The sequence below is a fragment of the Notolepis coatsorum genome, assembly GCF_963971535.1.
Source record: "Notolepis coatsorum genome assembly, chromosome: 2".
Classification (NCBI taxonomy): domain Eukaryota; kingdom Metazoa; phylum Chordata; class Actinopteri; order Aulopiformes; family Paralepididae; genus Notolepis; species Notolepis coatsorum.
In genome coordinates this window covers 106308422-106328322 of record NC_140166.1, presented here as the reverse complement: position 1 = coordinate 106328322, position 19901 = coordinate 106308422, and the positions used below count along the sequence as shown (strand labels likewise).

At 46.3% G+C, this 19901-nt stretch overlaps 1 protein-coding gene across 1 annotated transcript in view; it reads right to left on the bottom strand.

Annotated features, from left to right (window-relative positions):
- LOC311223480 (alpha-protein kinase 3-like) overlaps window positions 1-675 on the bottom strand; it is a gene marked incomplete at both ends in the record, with an annotated part of 42735 nt that extends 42060 nt beyond the window's left edge. The window contains one exon of the mRNA XM_084308266.1: window positions 542-675. Coding sequence (XP_084164392.1) covers window positions 542-675 — 134 coding nt within the window. The remainder of the gene's footprint in view (window positions 1-541) is intronic.
- Between the last annotated feature and the right edge of the window lie 19226 nt (window positions 676-19901).

Here is a 19901-nt window from a genome sequence, read left to right as displayed (position 1 = left end):
TGGATATGGGCAGGGATTTCATCATCTCTGCCTCCCTATTTTCAGAATACAACGTCAACTTTACTGTAAACCAACTTGATTTTCTGTTGTTTTTTGTACACAAAGAATGATGTTAGATCTCTCCTATGAAGACACCATGATTAGATTGCTGTAATTGTTTGTGATATAACCCCAAACAATTGATTCTAGTCTATGGTTAAAGTAATGGATCAGATTGGCACTCTGTAGGCTATAAGCTTCTACCTGCTTCCTTTTAATTACCAGGCATTACACAAAGTTACTGGTGATGATTTTTTTTTTACCTGCACATAATTTACGAATTACTTAATTACTGTCCTTGCTGTGTCGTTAATAGCCTGTGAAGTCAAACGTTTACCATGGTTACTTCCTAGAATCTGTACATTATTTCTTTATCAGTGGTATCCCTACTGTGACCTCACATGCTGTAATGAGTAGAGGTAAGCCCCTTGTGACACACGGGAGGTTCTCAACAGAGAACACCACGGCACACCGCACTATAGTCAGGACCGGGAATGTCTACCTGTTTTCCGGCCTCACGTTGGAGAGGTAGCTACGGCCACCGGGCCGGCTAGTCCCATTGGCCTCATCCCCATTGTTAGAGCTGGATCTCCCCTCGCCCGAATTGGAGCGTGTCATCAGCCTTCTGGAACTCATTTTCCAAGAGATAGAGTTACACACGGAGGAGGAGGGGTCAGAGTGTCAGAGAGAAACTCCCCAGAGGAGCCAAGCTGTTGTCCTGGTGCACAAAGAAAAGAGGGGGAAAATACTTTTCTTTGTCACTTGAGTTTGATTTAATCCCAGAGAGGCGGTAGCTGAAAAAGAGAGGAGTTTGACAGTGTTAGCCTTCTAAAACAGAAAAAAAAAAGGATCCCTTAATTATTCAGGACAGCTGAAAGTTTTTAGAAGCTGTATTATAAGAGAAATATGCCTGTATGTTTGTAGTTTAACTTTTTTTATTTATTTTTTTCATATGTAATGTAATGTTGTATCAAACATCATCAAGCATAATCAAACATCATCAAGCATAATAAAACATCATCAAACATAAAGAGATGTTTTGTAGAAACAAGTTATTCCCCCTGGTCGACACATCTATGATTATTACATCACAACAGACGATGCCCAATGAAAACAAACTATTTTCCCATAAGATCTCGGCGTCGACTCACCATTAGCACGTTTCTCTTTGTCCCTCTGACAGAGATTTCCACAGCTCTGACTCTCAAGGCAGTGCAATTTCCAATCAAACGCGAGCATGCGTCGGCCCCCCACCGCACTATTTATAGCCAGCCCACAAATAGGCACAAGAGCACTTCACATTTTCCAAAACTATAGTCTTCGGGCCCTTTTATCAAGAACAATACACCAGTGTGGAAACGTCGGGGGAGTATTCTGTCTCCAGAAGTTTGAAGAGATCCTTCTGAAGAATCCACACTAAGCTCCATGTCAAATGCAAGGTCATCTCAGATTTGGTAGCCCTCCAAATAAGAGGAGAGGGTTTAGAAAGGAAGGCAGTGGCACCGGCGTTCCTTTTCTTTTCTTTTTTCTTTACTTGGTTTACAATTGGATTGCGTTCCAGCGCTGAGAAGAAGGGTGCGTTTGGTGCGGCGCGGTCAAGTGATTGGCTCCAATTTGTTCCAAACTGCTTAGCTGTGGATAAGACAGCAGCAGTAAAATATCATATGAGCCTGTCAATCAGATGGATAATAACACCACCCTTAAAAGTCCATTAATATGAGCGTCCATTCGCCCCGGCCAGGCATCCAGTCGCACAGCTTTACTTTCCCCACATATAACAGTGTTCAGTTACACGGCTGACCTTCCGAGAGGCCGTGGGAGCTTGGTTATGAATGTATGAAGAAGTTTTCAGAAACAACATTTATAAGGACATTAGGCAAGAGATCCAAACACTTCCATCAGTGTTGGGGGGGGGGGGGGGGTTTCATCATCAAATTGTCAACAGAGGATGTCTACAGACCTGCATTGTAATGGACAATGTTCCATTGGACCCCCCCAAAGGAAAAGCAATAGGAATAGAACAGCCTTATATAGGCTGGGTACTTGTGGCTATTCAACAGCTACGGTCACCCCACTGGCATTGTCGCTCACCACACGCACGTCATGATTAGGGGGAAAGGAACTCACAGGTACAGTGTAGTAGATACCATCAAAGTCATCTTCCATAATGTTATACGTTTCACCTTTTAATGTACACTCTTTCCTGCATACCAACAGCTCAACAGCCTAGTCCGAGTTGTCCAAGTGATGGTAACTTGTCTGTAAAGTGATGGTAACTTGTCCGGTAACTTGCACTACTACAACTAAATTCCAACGTCTTGAGCGTGCCGCCTAAATCAAGTTCAAAGACACCAAGCCTAATTCCACTTGCATTACACCACACAGACTCCTCAAATTGCATTAGGACTGCATTCTCTACATAGCTTAGTTTACATACTTAGTTACAGCTTTTATCTTTTATATCTTTGATCATTACTATCAGTCATGTCTCTCAGTAACTTCTGCCTCCTTTTTTTCCCTGCCAGGACGGTTGACGTAATGGTGTGTCTCTGCTTATTCCCCCGGCGCACCCTCCCTCCCTCCCGTGTTCTGGCCCTGGCGATGGAGAAGCTGAAGGGCCTGACGTAGCAGCTGCCCGGTGGGGGGCTACAAAGATGACGGCCACTTGGCACGGTCTCTGGACGTTCTGCAACGCTGTGGTGGGAAATGTGGCACAACAAGATGTTAAGAGGGAAGAGGGCAAAAACAAACGGGGGGGGCGATGTTTTCCTCACTGAAAACACCACGTCATTGATGAATCTGTCATGTGCGCACATATACAGTTGTCTATGGAATAGCGATCAGCTGCTTATATGCTTAAAGGAATGTCAATTTCAAAATCGCTAGCCTGGCTGACCCTTGTTGTCTGTATGATGTCACAAAGGTGAAATACATCATCAATATCCAAAATATAACAACAACAAAAGATCAGCTGAATGACATTCTGAGTAGGCACCCAGAAAAGTGGCATTTTTTTTTACTTGAACTTGAGGACAGCATTTTTTTCTTTGCAAAGCTTATCTTTATACTTTATACTTATAGCACATGCATGAGCCTGGTCTTTTTTTAAAGATAACATTCTGAAGTTACTAATGCAAAAAAGGAAAATCACTTTTAGTGCTAATGAAATAGAGTAACAGAGGTCTGAACTTGAATTGAACTTGAACTTGTGTACTCACATTTTTCTGTAGTGGTTGCAATATCCGGAAAAAAACCGATATAAGCTGGAAAACACTGAAGTCTTATACAGGTCCAAATAAAAAAAAGGGCAAGTCATACCATATCTCCCATTTCCATGAAACCATGAATGTTGGTGACACAAACCGTTTTCTGACATTATGATTATCTTACTCCTAGTCTGAATCAGATGGGGATGAGAGGCCTGGTAGTACAGCATAAAGTCTGACAGATTTATAGTGGGGCTATAGGGCCAGTCATCGTGTTGGCCGATCCATTTTTCGCCCATAATATTTATTGTATTTTGATGTGCCAGGTTGGGGGGGTTTGGAGGGCAGGCTACGGGGCATGTGACTGATTGGGCCACTGTAACTCCCTCTCAATTTCCCCACAGCAATAATTTACTTTCCATGGACATCAAAGAAGAGCGTGACCTGTCACTCACCGTATTGCGCTTCTCTGTTACAAGGTTGTTTGCACAAGAACTCAGTTTAGTCGACATGTAAGAGATGGGATGTGTTGCTTATATTTTTGTGTGTCAACAAACAACCTCACTGATCTCTGTGTTTAGAGGCACCAGCAGACCTCTTCCAACATCAAGCAATACATTTGCTTTAGTTACGATGCTTTAAGGAGCCAGGAACAGGTCAGATGTACTGCCTACCTAATGTACTTTGTAGAGGGTTTTTACTCTTTTCTTTTTTTTAATACAAGGGAAAGAGGTGCTGAACCCAATTCACGTGCGTGCGTGCGTGTGTGTGCATGTGTATAATACACTTAGACAAGCTGCCCGGGAATCGTTATTAGCTCTATTCTATTTAGATCTTTCCAAAATTTACTCCAGTTGCTATTGCATGTACATATTTGTGTTTTATCAAACGTCTCTTTATTCTTTATTCTAAGGTTTCTCTCCTCCACATTGCCTGTGGTGCTTTTTTCCTATTGCTAGGTTTTTTGTGAGTTTTTCCTTACCTTCGCTGGGGTATGACTGGGAGTGTTGCATTTATTTATTTTACATTTATTTTGGATTTCATGGTGTTTTTTTTTGTTCTTGATTTATTGTGATGTTTCTTATTGACTTGTTTAAAGAAGACTTGTCCGGCCCATGGGGACATTAACTTGTGATTGCGGTTCTTTCAATACATTTGATTTGATAGGCACACCCTGGCCAGTGGCAGGGACACAACATCGGGGAGATCTATTGGGGAAGTGGACTAAACTATGCAGGGGGCCCATCGCCACCGGTATGTGTGCCGCGCGCGGTCAAGTGCGGTATTGTGAAGGGTGTGTCGGCCCTGTGGGACCAGCGACCACGTCACCAAGTGGGTATTTATTGGGGGCCTGATACCTGTGGGCCTCCTCTTCCTTTCTGGCTTCTGCCTGCCACCGACTATGGTGTCACCCCACCACCCAACTTCAGCTGCGTATGCGTGTGTCCTTGCTCTCCATCGCCTGCCTTGCTTTCTCGTGTTGAGTTTATTCCACTCCTCGTTCACATCTTGGTGACGTATATCCATGGCGGACACATACATGGCAACATACACAGTCATCTTTTTATAGAAGATAACATTAGTCAAAAATATATATAATTTTTAAGTTTGTTTTATATACTTTAGCAGTAAATTTTTTTTTTTTTTACTCTGCCTCTGCCAAGAACCTTCGCAAACTGTATGCTACCATGTCCTCCCTCCTCACTCCCCTTCCACCCCTCCCCCCTCATCTCTCTCTGCCGAAGAATTTGCGATCATCTTTGAGGAACAAGTGGAGAACATCCGCAGCTCATTCTGAATCGAGAACCTCATCCTTCATTCTGTCATCTTTCTCTCCCATTACAGACGCCGAGACCCTGAAACTGGTAACATCGAACCGTCCGACTACATGCCAGCTGGATCAGTTACCCTCCACACTCCTCCAGACCACAGCACCAGACATCATCCCATTCCTAACTGCAACCATCAACCCCTCCCTCAACTCGGGGGTGGTCCCCACCTCCCTAAAACAAGCCAGAGTCACACCGCTCATAAAAAAAAAAAAAAACATGAACCCCACCGTCATATAGGCAACTATCGTCCTGTATCTCTTCTCTCCTTCCTTTCTAAACACTTGAACGTGCTGTATCCAACCAACTCACTGATTATCTCTTACGGAATGACCTCCTAGACCCTAATCAGTCAGGCTTCAGGACTGGTCACTTCACAGAAACAGCCCTCATTGCGGTCACAGAGGCACTTCACTTAGCAAAAGCGAAAGGCCTCTCCTCTGTCCTGATTCTCCTAGACCTATCTGCAGCCATCGACACAGTCAACCATCAGATCCTTTTGTTTGTACATTTGTAATAGATTTCTGTCATTAAAACCTATGAAAAAAAGAAATTTTAATTAAAGAAATATATATTGAAATATAAATGAATTACAGTAATGTCATTTAAATCTCTCTCTCTCTAATATATATAAAAGACTATTAGCAGGTTTCTGACTAAATAAAAGCAATGCATTAAGTGCAGACATGGAATAAGTAGACAGAATAGACAGAATAAGAGCAGTGCAATACAATAGACATACGTTAGCATAAGATAGATAGGTGTATTATAATAATAATAATAATAATAATAATAATACATGTGATTTATATAGTGCTTTTCTTGAACAAAAAATTGCTTATAGGTGGAATTGTTATGGTTTGTAACCGACCTCAAACGCAACGGCACAGAGAGGAAGTTCAGAGTTAGCCAAAGCAAGGGCGTATTTATTTACAGAGTCACAAGATGGAATGAAGTACAGCAATCGAACAAACGGGGAATCTGGCATGTGAAGATGTTGCGGCTCTGCAGATACTCCCAGTAGGTAGTGGTGAGGAATTGGCTAGTGACGTTGAAGCGGCTCTGCAGATACTCCCAGCTTTCACTCCCGGTGGAAACGGAGAGAGAGAGAAATCAGAGTTAGCCCAACGCACACACAGAGGCAGAGAGGGTGACTGATCCAGTATAAATCCAAGTGACTTGATCTTCGGTGTACCACACACAAGTTAGCAGAGTCCAGAGAAAAAAACAATACGGTATCTTCAGTGTTAAACTAACACAAAAATTAGGTGAGTCCAGTACAAACAAAAACGGGATCTCTTCGGTGTTCACCAAACACACAAAAAACTGATAATCCAAAAGACAGTTTCCAAAAACTCACCAGAGCGCAACGCGAGAAGCGGGCAGATTACGAGGCGTAGCTCCGAACGGGGAACCAGGTTCTCCACAGCAGTTCTCCACAAAAGATCCTGGATAGCAAAAAACAGCGACGGGGAAGGCAGGTATATGCAGGTGTAATTCAGAACCACCCAACGTCGATAGAAAGGGGGTCTGAGCATATAAAGCCTTCAGAGGCGCTAATTACAAGCTGTGACAGCTGCGGGATGAGATTGATACTTGCTCCAAAAGCGTGTGGCGGGGAAAGCACCAATCAAACACGGCACCTTAAAGGAACGGAGCGCGTGGCGGGGAATGCATTAATCACATAGTACCTTAAAGGAACGGAGCGTGTGGCAGGGAGCGGACCAAAACCTCACAAGAATGCCCCTTTAAAGGGATATTTCACATTATTATAACTTGTCAAAAAGCATCAGTCTTACCTCTATGTAAAGTAATGTACAAGTAAGCCAGTGACCACTGCTATCCCTGTCATCCGCTGTCAACACCACCATTCCTCCCACCATTCCACCCATTCCATTCATTTTGAGGACCAAGTCGAAATATAATACTTCTGATATATTATAAACAAATAATACAGCAATATCATTCTGTGCAATATATTTTTCAAATGTCAAAGGTACTCGTTTTTCTAAACTAGGTCCCCCAAATGAATGGAAGTGAGCCTGACACCTGGGAGGAATGGTAGTGTTGACAGCAAGTCAAGTGTTTCTTTATTAATCCCCTTGGGGGAAATTCAAGTGTCATAGCTGAATGGGGTGGGGGGTACAGGTAGGATAGGTACATACTGTAGGTAATAGAACATAGAACAAAGTGCAAGTAATAATGACAATAATACCAGTAGTGAACAGTAGTGCGTGGCAGGAGTCAATCAGACAGTAGTAATAGTGATGATGGCACATATACAGACAACCAGGACAGCCGTGGTAACTCGTTTACGTGTAGATGACTTTAGATGAGGTAAGATTGATTCTTTTTTACTAGTTCTACTAAAGTGAAATATCCCTTTAAGATCTGAATAAGCCTATGTTGCCTACTACTGTATGTTGCATGTGAAAGCGGCACAGAATAGCACCTGCATTTGAACACACTGTTCTAAACCAGTTGGGACATTATTTACAACTAAGAAATCCAAGATGGGTTGGGGTGACGAGGTGTCGTCATGACCTGTGTACCGCCGACAGACAGGGTATCAGGCAGCCTGCTTTCCAATACAGGGCCAAGTACCGGTAGGCTTTGCCAAGACCAGCTCTTATCATGTAGGGATCCACCAGAAACCGGCCCGCAAACCATGTTGGGTCTCAACCCATAGTTTACGAAACGCTGCTGTTATCACGAACAAAGCTAAATCTGAACGAAGCTAAATCTGAAATAATTATATTCGGCGCCCCAAATTCCACCCACCCCTTCCTTTCTGAACATGGCACCTTGGCCTCTAATGGCTCACGCTCAGCCCGCAACCTGGACGTATTCTTTGACCCAGACATATCCTTCAACACCCAAGTTACTAAAGTAGTCCAGTCCTGCTACTACCAGATCAGGAACATCGCCAAAATAAAATAATTGTTGTCCTCTGCAGACCTTGAAACGGTCATACATGCTTTTATTTCTTCGATTAGATTACTGTAACTCCCTCTATTCAGGCATCAACAAAAAAGCCATATCACGTCTCCAGATGGTGCAGAACTACTCACCAACACAAGGAAACGTGTCCATATAACACCCATCCTGGCTGCTCTACACTGGCTGCCTGTGAGCTGTAGAATTGATTTTAAGATTTTATTGATTACTTTTAAAGCCCTACATGGACTGGCCCCCAGCTACATTGTGGACTTGTTGGAACCCCATGTTCCAGATCGCTGCCTCAGATCCGTGGGTAAGGCCCTCCTGGTTCCTTATAAAACTAGCCTGGTCACCCGGCGGGACCGGGCTTTTGCGGCCCGGGCACCCATGCTCTGGATCTTAGGCTAGCAGAGTCAGTGTCCTCTTTTAAAGACACGTCTGTTTTTTAAATGTTTTTCCTAATGTTATGGGTCTAGGTCAGCTCTGATTGCATAAGCTGTTTTATCAATCTGCCTACAAATCCAGTTTGAAAGGTTTTTTGTCTCTTTTTCTCTTGTTTTATTTTCTATTCTATTTTTGATTTTTTTCGCCTTTCCTGTTTGCTGTTTTTAACATTTGTTTTAACATTTGTTTTTAAAGTTTGTAACTTTGTTTGGAAAAGCGATATACAAATAAAACTCATTCAAAATTCATTCATCACAACCACCACAGGTAGCCTGATGTCTATAGGGAGGTGTAGTCACTGACGTCACTTTAGTTTCCCGCACGGTCCACCCGTATAGGGATTTATCATTGGGAAAATTTATTATCAGCTATTGTAATAATTCTGCCTCATGAACATTGACAAGCTTTCCATTTTTGCACAAAATGAGTTCCCTTCTAGCACTAACATTATTGTTTAAACATTTTTGGTTGAAATAAAATTATAAGTAATTATTGTACGATTAATTGCGAATTTTTTCATGTTGAGCTATTGTGGATGAATACACACAGAAAGGTACACCATGCCAATGTTCATGCTTTATTTGTTTTTAATTAAACGAGACGATTTAGAAATGTGTCCATTGGAAATACATTGCAATTTCAAGCGAGGTGGACCGGCCGGAAAACAACGATGACGTAACCACTACACCTCCCTATACTCATCTTAGAAACCCCCAACCACCATACCCCTAAACCCGCTGACCCTTAAAGGAACACACCAACATTTTGGGAAATTAGCTTACCGTCTTCTCCAGAGAGAGACAAGCGGACAGTGACGGGTAGCCTTCGGGGGAGAGGTGTTAGTTGGACAATGTCTAGGCTACCCGTCACTGTCCGCTTCCATTCATTGTGCTAAGCTAGGCTAACATGCAGCCAGATAGCTTTGTACTGAACGCACAGAGAGGAAACTGGTATCCATCTTCTTGTCTCTCTCTGGAGTAGCTAGCTCAATCTAGCTAATTTCCCAAAATATTGGCGTGTTCCTTTAACACACACACACTCCACAAAAAGGATGGCAGGTTGTTTTGATGTTTGACAGGTCTCTGTGGAAACAGAACTTTGGGACGGCTGCCCGGGGCTGCTGAGGCTGTGACATCATACTTGGATATTCACGGCAGTGTCGGCTCCGAGGAAGCAGAAAGGGGAGACGACTTGACCTCCAAGGACAGCTGTATGCCACCCCATATAAAAACACACACATGCGCGCACACACGCGCACACACACACACACGCACACACACACACACATACACATTCAAGTCTCATGGAAGAAAGCTCATGCAAACGTGTTCTGTTCTCCCACGCATGCATCCATACACACACACACACACACTTTGCTAATAAGAACCAAACAACTCCGCCATCGCATGCAAAGGTCATACAACACATATCAGTGTTGGTCTGTGATGACTAATAAATCTGTAGGGTATTTTTCTTTACATTAGGAGAAATGGTTGATGGATGTTACTTTGCGTTGGATGATGAAATACATTTGTGTGAATCTAGAACCCAAATAGATTAGCAGTAATAATACCAGATACAGATTAAGATATATACTCACTAAAGATGGCCACCCTGATAGAAATTCCATTTGAATGTCATTTGAATGTCATATACTTTTACTTAAAGTGCATTCGATATAATACGTTATACTTTCACTCAAGTAGAATTTTTAATGGAGGACTTTTACTTTTCATTGGTGTATTTCCACTTTTATTTAAAGGTAGAATCTGTAATGCTGTCAAACAGTGATCTCTAGGCAAAAGAGTCCTGCTTGGTATTTATTGCACTTTGTTTATGTAAATGTAAACTAAGTGCAATGCCGAGCTGGGCTCTTTTGCCTAGAGGTCGCTGTTTGGCAGCATTACAGATTCTACCTTTAAGTAAAGGATTTATGTACTTTTTCCACTACTGAGGCTAACAAAAACCATTTGATAATTACTTTCTACATATGGTTGAATGTAGTCGAGAACATGTCTGTGTGTACTACCAGCTTCTCCGGCCAAGTTATAGTTTTGGTCCATTTGACATACTATATTTTATTGCAAAAGGTGGAAAGAAAGCTGAATTAGTTGTTACTTCTGTGATATTTCACACCTCTTAACGAAGGTTATCCTATAACCCTAGTTATATGAGTAATAGTGAGCGCTCTGCCTTATTGGAAGTATCCCTTTAAATAATCATATTCTATCATGAAAACCTTTCACCACGTGTACGCACCTGCCCACCTGCTTGACCTCTCCCACATCTGCTCCCTATATAAGCGGGGTCATGGCCATACTATCAGCTCCTTCCCCAGTCTTTCACAGCCGAAACGGAAGACGGCGTGGGGTCCTCAGTGAGTCAGAGCAGAGCGCTCGCTATTACTCATATAACTATTGTTATGGGATAACCTTCGTTATATTTCGTATATAGCTTACGCTCTGCTCTATTGGAACACAAGAGCTGAGCAGAGTGGAAGCCCGACAGATGTACCCGCTGAGGTCCCCTACAACCATCAGAATACCGGGGAGGATCCGGGCCCCCCCGCCCCCCCCCCCTTGGGAGGGAGATCGGACCCGACTGTGCTAAGAGGGTTTAGCACCTCAAACGCACAGGGTGAGCAGACCGTGGGACTTACCTTTGTTTAGAAGGGCCCGCGACCACTCGGACGCGCATCCCACACGCCACCAGGGAACGGACGTGAAGGGGGAAAAAAACGTCACAGCCCCCAACATCGCGGCAAGACCGTAGCAGCGGGGCGCGGAGGAGGTCCCAGCCTCAGGCCACCTCGGGTATAGGACCCCCTGAAAAAGGGGCCTGGTGAGGTCCATGAGGCTGCGGCGTCGAGACCCCACCAGACGGTCAGTGGTGACACCACCCCCCACATCGCCAGCGTATCGGACAGGGCCTAAACCAGGTGAAGGCCCTTCTCCCCTTGGCACGCCGCTCCGAAGCGCTCCCAAGGAGGCTTCCCCCCTACAATGTTTTGGGGCCAGCTGGCATGCCGGGGAGACAACCCTCCAAGGAGGTTGATCCCTCAATCCAGGTCGACAGGTCTTAAGAGCAGAACTCGACCTGCGCCCGGAGCACTGCGGACTAGACAGGCGCCTAAGGGGCTTACTGTAAGAACAGTATCCCGGCGGAAAGGGTGTTCGGTATGTCGTGCACCATGTCACAATCTCATGGGGCCACGAACCTCGCGGAGTTGGAGCTAGCCAACTCCGCCAGTGAACAGATTCCACCACGAACCCTGACCCCGCCAATTTATTAATCCCGCGGGGTCGAGGTTCATGAAAGATGCGGGGGCATACTCTCAGGCATCCGGGGTCAGACCCGGGCTCAACCTGAGAGGCGACTCTGCTACCAACACACCGGGGAGACAACCACCCCCCTATGTTTACTTTAACAGGAGGCGGTTGCTCCCTTAACCCACTAAGAAACCCCAGAAACATAACTGCGCGTATACACAGGCTATACAATGCAGTTCAAGCGTTTCAGGTTTAAAAAAGGGTTAACCCAGGCCAACAGGTCATTGAGGGCAAGGCACCAAACGCACATAGCACACACATCCACACGCACACACTCACTTTAAACAAACACACTGTAGCACCCACTCCACACACTTTATAGCACACACCCACTTTAAACAAACACACTGTAGCACCCACTCCCCACACTTTATATTTATGGATGAAGGATTGCACTACAACTCGTACACCTTACTGTAAATTGTACCTAAAATTGTACCTCATCCCATTTCTGCTTTGCACTAGATAGTACTGTACATTAGTACACTGCATAGTATTGTGTATTGTATATTATATGGTAACTCAGAACATTGTACATATGTCTATACCGAACACTGTGACCTCATTTTCTTCTTCTAAATTCATGCTATATTATGTTATTATGTTATTTGATACTATCTTGTCTAGCACAGTCTCTGGAGCGTAACAGTAAGAAGCATTTTGTATGAAAGTATTCTGTACTTCTGTATGACAACTATTAAAGAACTAAAGAACTAAAACTAAAGAACTACACAGGGATGCATAGAGGAGTTGACAGAAGCAGCCTCCCCGACAGCCCCCTCCCATCCCCGGTTTAGCAGGGAGGGGAGGGGTGAAAACAAATGGAGAAGGACCAACCCCCTAACATCGTGCAAAAGGTACAACACAGTATGGACCAATACACGCCACTGTTAAGGGCAACTCGTGGTGGCATCTATATGACACACACATTCATGACATCAACCCCTGTGACGTCCCTGAGGAGGAGGCTCTGACCCAATATACACTACTGGTAGGGAGCAGAGCAGAAGAACAAATAGTCTCTACTGCATTGCATCACCTATCCTTTACAATGACAGTGGTCTGCAGCACAGGCCCTGTAACTCACGGACATGTCTCTTGGCCAATAAGAAAACACGCTTGTGCTTCAATGGCCTCTCGAGCCTGGGAATAAAAACACATCAATTATGTTCTTTATGTAAGAGGAGAAGACAGCGATTCTCCCAGAGAGACCACAACGTGAGTAAAACAATTGAAAACGGTTCATGTAACAATTGGACTAAGACTCTCTGAGGAGGAGGCTCTGAAACTCTGAGGAGGCTCTCTCACTGAGAGGGAGGTTCCGAAACTCAGGAGGCTCTGAAACTCCCTGAGGAGGAGGCTCTGACCCAATATACACTACTGGTAGGGAGCAGAGTAGAAGACAAATTGTCTCTACTGCATTGCATCACCTATCCTTTACAATGACAGCGGTCTGTAGTACAGGCCCTGTAACTCACGGACATGTCTCTTGGCCAGCAAGAAAAAGTGCCTGTGACGTTTTCAAATGGCCGGGGGAATCCCGTGTCCCACCTATCCTGATTTGGTGTGGGAGACAGGACAATCCGACAGGGAGACTGATAGGTAGAAAGGCACAACCTCTCGGCCAATCAGTTTCGTAAAGGATATAACTATATCCGGGGGGGGGGGGTATTTTATCCACCCCCTCATCACCTCACCCCTGATACGACGCCATAAGAAAGCAGAGCCGTGACACCAGTTGCATGGCACGCCAGATGAAAGCACGTATACTTACCTGTAGAGTAAAAGCTTTACATCATGTACGCCAGCCACAGCCGATAACCCTGTTTGTGAAAAAAACTGGCTTTATCCACAGCTCTGGCTTATGTGTGAAAAACTTGCCACCCGTTATTTTTATCATTACCCTTAAGCAAAGACAAAATATCAAGCTAAAGAGAGGGACTCAAGGCCCTTGGTCATATGCCACTATGTACAACTCTGTAGGCTAACACCCAGACCAGTTGTGGACTTAATGCTACGTTTACCTAAACGTTACATGAAACACACACACAACAAGTTCACTTTTACTCACATAAGAAAGAACGCTGTCTTTAAGCAGAGAGAAGGACATAAGCCTTGGCCAAGTGCTAGAACTACAAGCCTTGCTAAGCTATACACAATAGCGACCAACACAATTTTTTTTTTAAACTGCACAAACACTCCAAGCAAGAATCGCAACCCCAGCATTTGTAGCTGTGAGTTCACATAGCACACGTCGTAACCCTCCAAAATGCAGTGAAGTAACCACACGTTTTGTTAAACAAAAACATTGTTATTAACCAAAAACATTCGGGGGGGGGGGAAGGAAGAGTGAGGCATAGTGTAATGTCCTACCTGACCCTCGGACGCAGGATGAATGGCCGCAACAAATGGCTGGTCCACCATGTTGACGAGGCCTCTAGCTGGCGGGGCCAGAAGTGGCGACGACTGGAGCCTCACTCCGGCGCTTCGCCCACATCCTGCGGCCGGTCATGGTACAGGCCGACGAAATCTTCTGCCAGAGATGACGCCGAGTCAGAGTGTTCAGGGCCCCTACCTCCCCACGGCTAATGCCAACGGTTAGCCTAACAGCTAACTCCAGGCTGACGGTTAGCACCAACCTAACAGCTAGCCTCTTCACAGGCCCACCGTCGGCTCCGACCAACGGCCAGCTGTCGGCTAACAGCTAGCTCTTAACGGCCTATCGATAGCCACCAGCTAACGCAGCAGCAAGCTAACGATTAGCTCTGACAGGCCCACTGTTAGCTAGCGGCTACTACTGAAGCTGTGTAACGTGAGGAATAGCGAAGCAGGCCTGATCACTTCAGACAGCCGACTGCCTCTTCTTTATCCCAAAGAAAAAAGGAGAGGCAACACCTGTCCCTATCACAGAACGGTGTTACCAGAGATACAGTGGCATCGGCAGCAAAGCTCCGTTTTATGCGGGCTGCTGCCGTCTTGAGCTCGGGGATATTCTCCAGAGCATCCCTCTTCAGAGACCCGGGACTCAAACCCCTAGACTCGGAATCGGGGCACCAGGAAAACAAAGAGGAGGAGCACTGTGTTATCGTGGGCATCAAACAAGAATCCCCTCCATACCGCTATGGAGAGGCAACAAAGGGATTTTTGCTCGGAGCCGGCTGTTGTGCGGGGACGCAAGCTGCGCAGATGCCCCTGCACAACTGACACACCTGAGGCTCGCGTCGCAAAACACCACCCGCCCTAGAGACCATCAGCTCTCCCACAGCCGACCGCCTCTCGCGGCATAGTATCCAGCTGCATAGCCGGAGCACAACGCCGGCGGGGGAACTGCTCAGTGACGCATGCCCCAAATGCGGTGGAGGTCAGAATAGATCATCATCCTCTAGACTCTCCGGTGGTGACGACATTATCCTTTCTTTCTCCCATAAATTAGTGAGAGAGGGCGAAACAAAAGACAATGCCAACACAGCTCCTATAACTAACGAACTACTTTAAGCACTAAACTTGAAGCAGTGCTTTACATGGACTTCACGTGGTGAAAGTAGGGAAGGAGCTGATAGTATGGCCATGACCCCGCTTATATAGGGAGCGGATGTGGGAGTGGTCAGGCAGGTGGGCAGGTGCCTACACGTGGTGAAAAGTTTTCATGATAGAATATGATTAAAGGGATACTTCCAATAGAGCAGAGCGTAAGCTATATACGAAATATAACGTTGGGTTATGACTATAACCAAGTTCTGTTAGTGGTGGTGACGCTCGGCATCACTCATGCACTGTCCTCGCACGTGCACGCGCACTGAATAAAAGACCACAATGTACCTTTATATCCCAATATTTGTCTGACCACACCCCTATCAGCTTACCCATATAAGCAGGGGTGGGGCCACCCCCTCGCCTCCTTCCCATGCTTCCACCACAAGGCGAGATCAAGGGCTGCAGCGGCGTCGGACGCCGAGCGTCACCACCACTAACAGAACTTGGTTATAGTCATAACCCAACGTTCTGTATCGTATGGCTCTCGCTCGGCGTCACTCATGCACAAGGGAGGCCGAGCGAGAGCCATCGGCCGACAAATACACCCCGCTGAAGGCCCCCCACAACCATCAGATCAGGGAGGACCGAGCCCCCCCGACCCCCCCTAATGGAGGGCACCCCCCCTATTGGAGGTTCCCGGGAGGGCGACGGACCCGACCGTGCGAAGAGGCACTCAAGCAACTCAACGCACAGGGTGAGCAGACCATGGCCTGACCCCACGACTACACACACGCACAACCCGCATGCCACCCGGGAACGAACGGAAGGAACAACCTCGTTACTGCCCCCAGAATCACGGGGTCAAGGGCAAACCCAACCCGTGGCAAGGCCGTAGCAGCGGAGCGCGAAGGAAGACCCAGACCCACTGAAGGGACTGGATCCCCTGGAAAACGGGGGCCCGGAGAGGTCAATGACGCCAGGCATCAGGACCCCACCAGGCGGTCACTTAGTGACACCGCCCCCCACATCGCCAGCGTATTCGGATAAGGCCCCTCTTCTCCAAGAGCGGGCCCTTTCCCCCCAATAGCACACCGCCTGGCACACTGACCCTGCAGAACAGGCAGTCAGCATGGCCGTAAGCACACAAAAAAAAGGTTAACCAACGGAAGCAGGCAGCGCACCGGGGAAAACCAGGCAACAGGCTGTAACCTGAGCCTGGAGCACTGCGGACGAGACAGGCGCCAAAGGAGTCAGTTGAGAACAGCCCCCCCGGCGGAAGGGGCGTATGCTGGCGTTGTTGCATGACCAAGCCTCCATTTAAAAAAAACCCACCCAGAGGGGTTGAGGCAGAGAAGGCTGACATGATTGGCAGATGTCATGAACGTGCAGGGGCACCCTCAACCGGGTAACCCGGGAGTTGACACTGCTCCAACACACCAGGGAATCAACCACCTTGTCGTTACCCAATGCGGTGGTTGTTCCTATAACCCCTCAAGAAAAAACTCCAAAACACACCTGCGGGTATACACTGGCTATACCGCAGTACAAGTGTTTCAGTTTTCAAAAAGGGGTTATCCCAGGCCTACGGGTCGACGAAACATTACTTCGGACCGGGCCTGGCGATACGGGAAGCACAGGGTCACCAGAGGAGGTCAAAGACCACCCCAACAGGCCCCTCTTCGCCATGCGTGAGAGAGGAGCGAAAAGAATGGAGAACCAGCCCGAAGCACACCGTACTTGGTATTCCCAGGCGGTCTCCCAACCAAGTACTAACCAGGACCAACCTGCGTAGCGGCCGAGATCTGACGAGATCGAGCGTGTACAGGTTGGCATGGCCGTAAGCCATTACGACAGTGCAGAGTACAAAATGTACCCAACCAGGGTCTCCATAGCACTTAACCCTGTGACACCCGGACCGACCTGGCATTTTTCCCCCTGAAAAAAGCCCAAGTCCCTCAGGGTACCAGAACAGCAGATCTGCATCCCCGGCGGACAACGGGTTTAACTGATCTGGACCAGCGTGACCAGAACCAGTCCCGTGCCCTAACCACGCCGACATGCCTACTCCAGGAGAAGGGGCAGATAAGCGTGTTGATCTTAAACATGAAAAAAAGGCGCCACCCAGACGTTCGGTGCGAACCGCGCCCGGTGGCCCACCCCCAGGGCGTGAGACCCCTCTACATATGTTCAGATCCATTCCGTCATCATCCCCCAGATATGAACGAGAATCCGTCGACAACCAAAACAGGTCGTCGGAAGAGGAAAAACCTCCATCCCAGTTGCTTTATAAAAACGCTGTTTTAACCTCAAGCAACCAAGGCGTGCCAGTCATTCGCCTGATCTTTAACAGAACACCCCGAGCTAGCACTATGCGTGCGTCGGGACACAACCACATCAATGAACAGGCTATTTAGACCTGTCATTGAATCCCCAAGGCGCCCAGGGGAACGACAAGAGGGGTGCGATGCTTCCTAACTCCAACCCTTTTTAATAGAAAAGAAGGAAGCACCAACAGCATGTATCCCAGTCTACACAGCCGGGGGTAAAAATTGTTTAAATTTTTACATTCCACCACCCTCCCATAGAGAGGAGACGGAAAGAGACTTCCCACGCGAGCTGTACAGATTGAAAAGAATATATTGCACCTTGAGCCATGTAAAAGTTTGGTTTTAGGGCTCTACGGGGAGGAGGCACTGAACCCATACACACTCAATAATCGAATTGAATCAAATACACACACAATAGAGTAGGACTCCTTCTTGAGGTTCCACTCACCTTGACAATCTGAGGAGGAGGCTCTGTACTCTGAGGAGGCTCCCTCACATGGAAGGAGAGTCCTAACTCACAGAAGGCCCGAATAGAAGCTTCGTGAGGAGGAGCCCTGACCACCCCCCGAAACAGATCCATCATATGGACCCGAACAGCACACGGAAGTCCTACCAACAGAGACGCGCACAGTGACATACTCTATGGCGGGGGAATTTCTGCGGTGCACACGCCCAATATTCCAGGGCGTGGGACCAGGAAACTCCCTCCCCCCCCCCCCCCTCTTACACTGTAACGTGCCGAACAGCAACGTGACAGGAACCTTGAAGGACAGGAGGTTTTAACCCCTGCCCATCAAAGAAGGGGAGAAAAGGATTACCAGTTCACCCCTTTACGACTCCACACCCATGATACGATGTAATGACAAAAAAGAGTATGACGCAGTCATAGTCAGCTCCATGAAGCGTCTAACAGCTTCACACAGCGCATGTGCTAACCTGCCATCTAATTTTTACTAAGGAAAAAACACAGAATAGAGAGGGCCCTCTCAAGAGCCCCAGTACCAGACTTACACATGTGCTTCTGTGGCCAACCCAACCCAGTTGTAGGTCGCACGACACACACAACCCTTTATCACCTACAAAAAATGGCAAAAACACTCTACAGAGGAACGCCGTTTTTCATAATGAGAGCTCGATTAGTATCGGCCACAGGCTCTCTCCTACTAACAACCTCGTCAGTGGGGATCTACCGAGGCACTTCCTTGTGGTTGAAGCGAAGAAGGAGGCGAGGGGGTGGCCCCACCCCTGCTTATATGGGTAAGCTGATAGGGGTGTGGTCAGACAAATATTGGGATATAAAGGTACATTGTGGTCTTTTATTCAGTGCGCGTGCACGTGCGAGGACAGTGCATGAGTGACGCCGAGCGAGAGCCATACGATACAGAACAGGCGCCCCCAAAATTTGCCATTTTAGTTTTCGTTTTTGAGGACTGCATACTTTTTTTTTTTTTATAGCACATGCATGAGCCTGGTCTCGTTTGAAAGATGACATTCTGAAGTTTCTGATACAATAAAGAAAACTCACTTTTAGTGCTAATGAAATAGAGTAACATAGGTCTGAACTTGAGTTGTAGAAAAACTTGTTACTTATGGCTGGGTCCATAGCCTGAAGTCTTTTGTAGTACATGTCCAAATTTCATAAAGATCCGTTAAGAAATGAGTGATTACAAGCTGTTTTGGTAAAAAGGTGAGAGGGCTCAGAAAACGATTTAGTCATAGACTTCAATGCACTTCTCTTCCTGTTTTGGCTCGTGACTTTTCACCTAGATCCCTGATACGCTCATTCCCACGTGGGGTACCATTGGAAAGCCCTACTCATTGGTTACAACCCTGTCCAATCATTCTTGAGATCGCCAAATGATTGACTGAGGTAGAGGCTCGAGAGTGGTATTTGTACAATACCGTGTACTTCGGCGCACGCCTCACATATCGACATGTAACTTGAGAACCGCTGAACGGATCTTGTCACCTGAAATGGCTATTCGACAGGCAACGAATAGGGCTTTAATGCGATATATATATTGTATTATTGTACCCTTTAACTTTTTACAAATGTTAAATGCTTACCAGAGTATTATTATATTATTTGTTTATTTATTATTATTATTGTATAATTATTTATATTTGTATTATTATCCCCTATGGTGCTATGACACCTGAATTTCCCCAAGGGGATTAATAAAGGAACACTTAATTGACGGAATACTGTGCAGCTATTTCGTCATCAAGTATAAGTTCCGTTTCTTCAGTCAAATGTTTACATAAAGTTGGAATATGAGTAGGCTACTTGTCTCTGAAATTGCTCAAATGAAA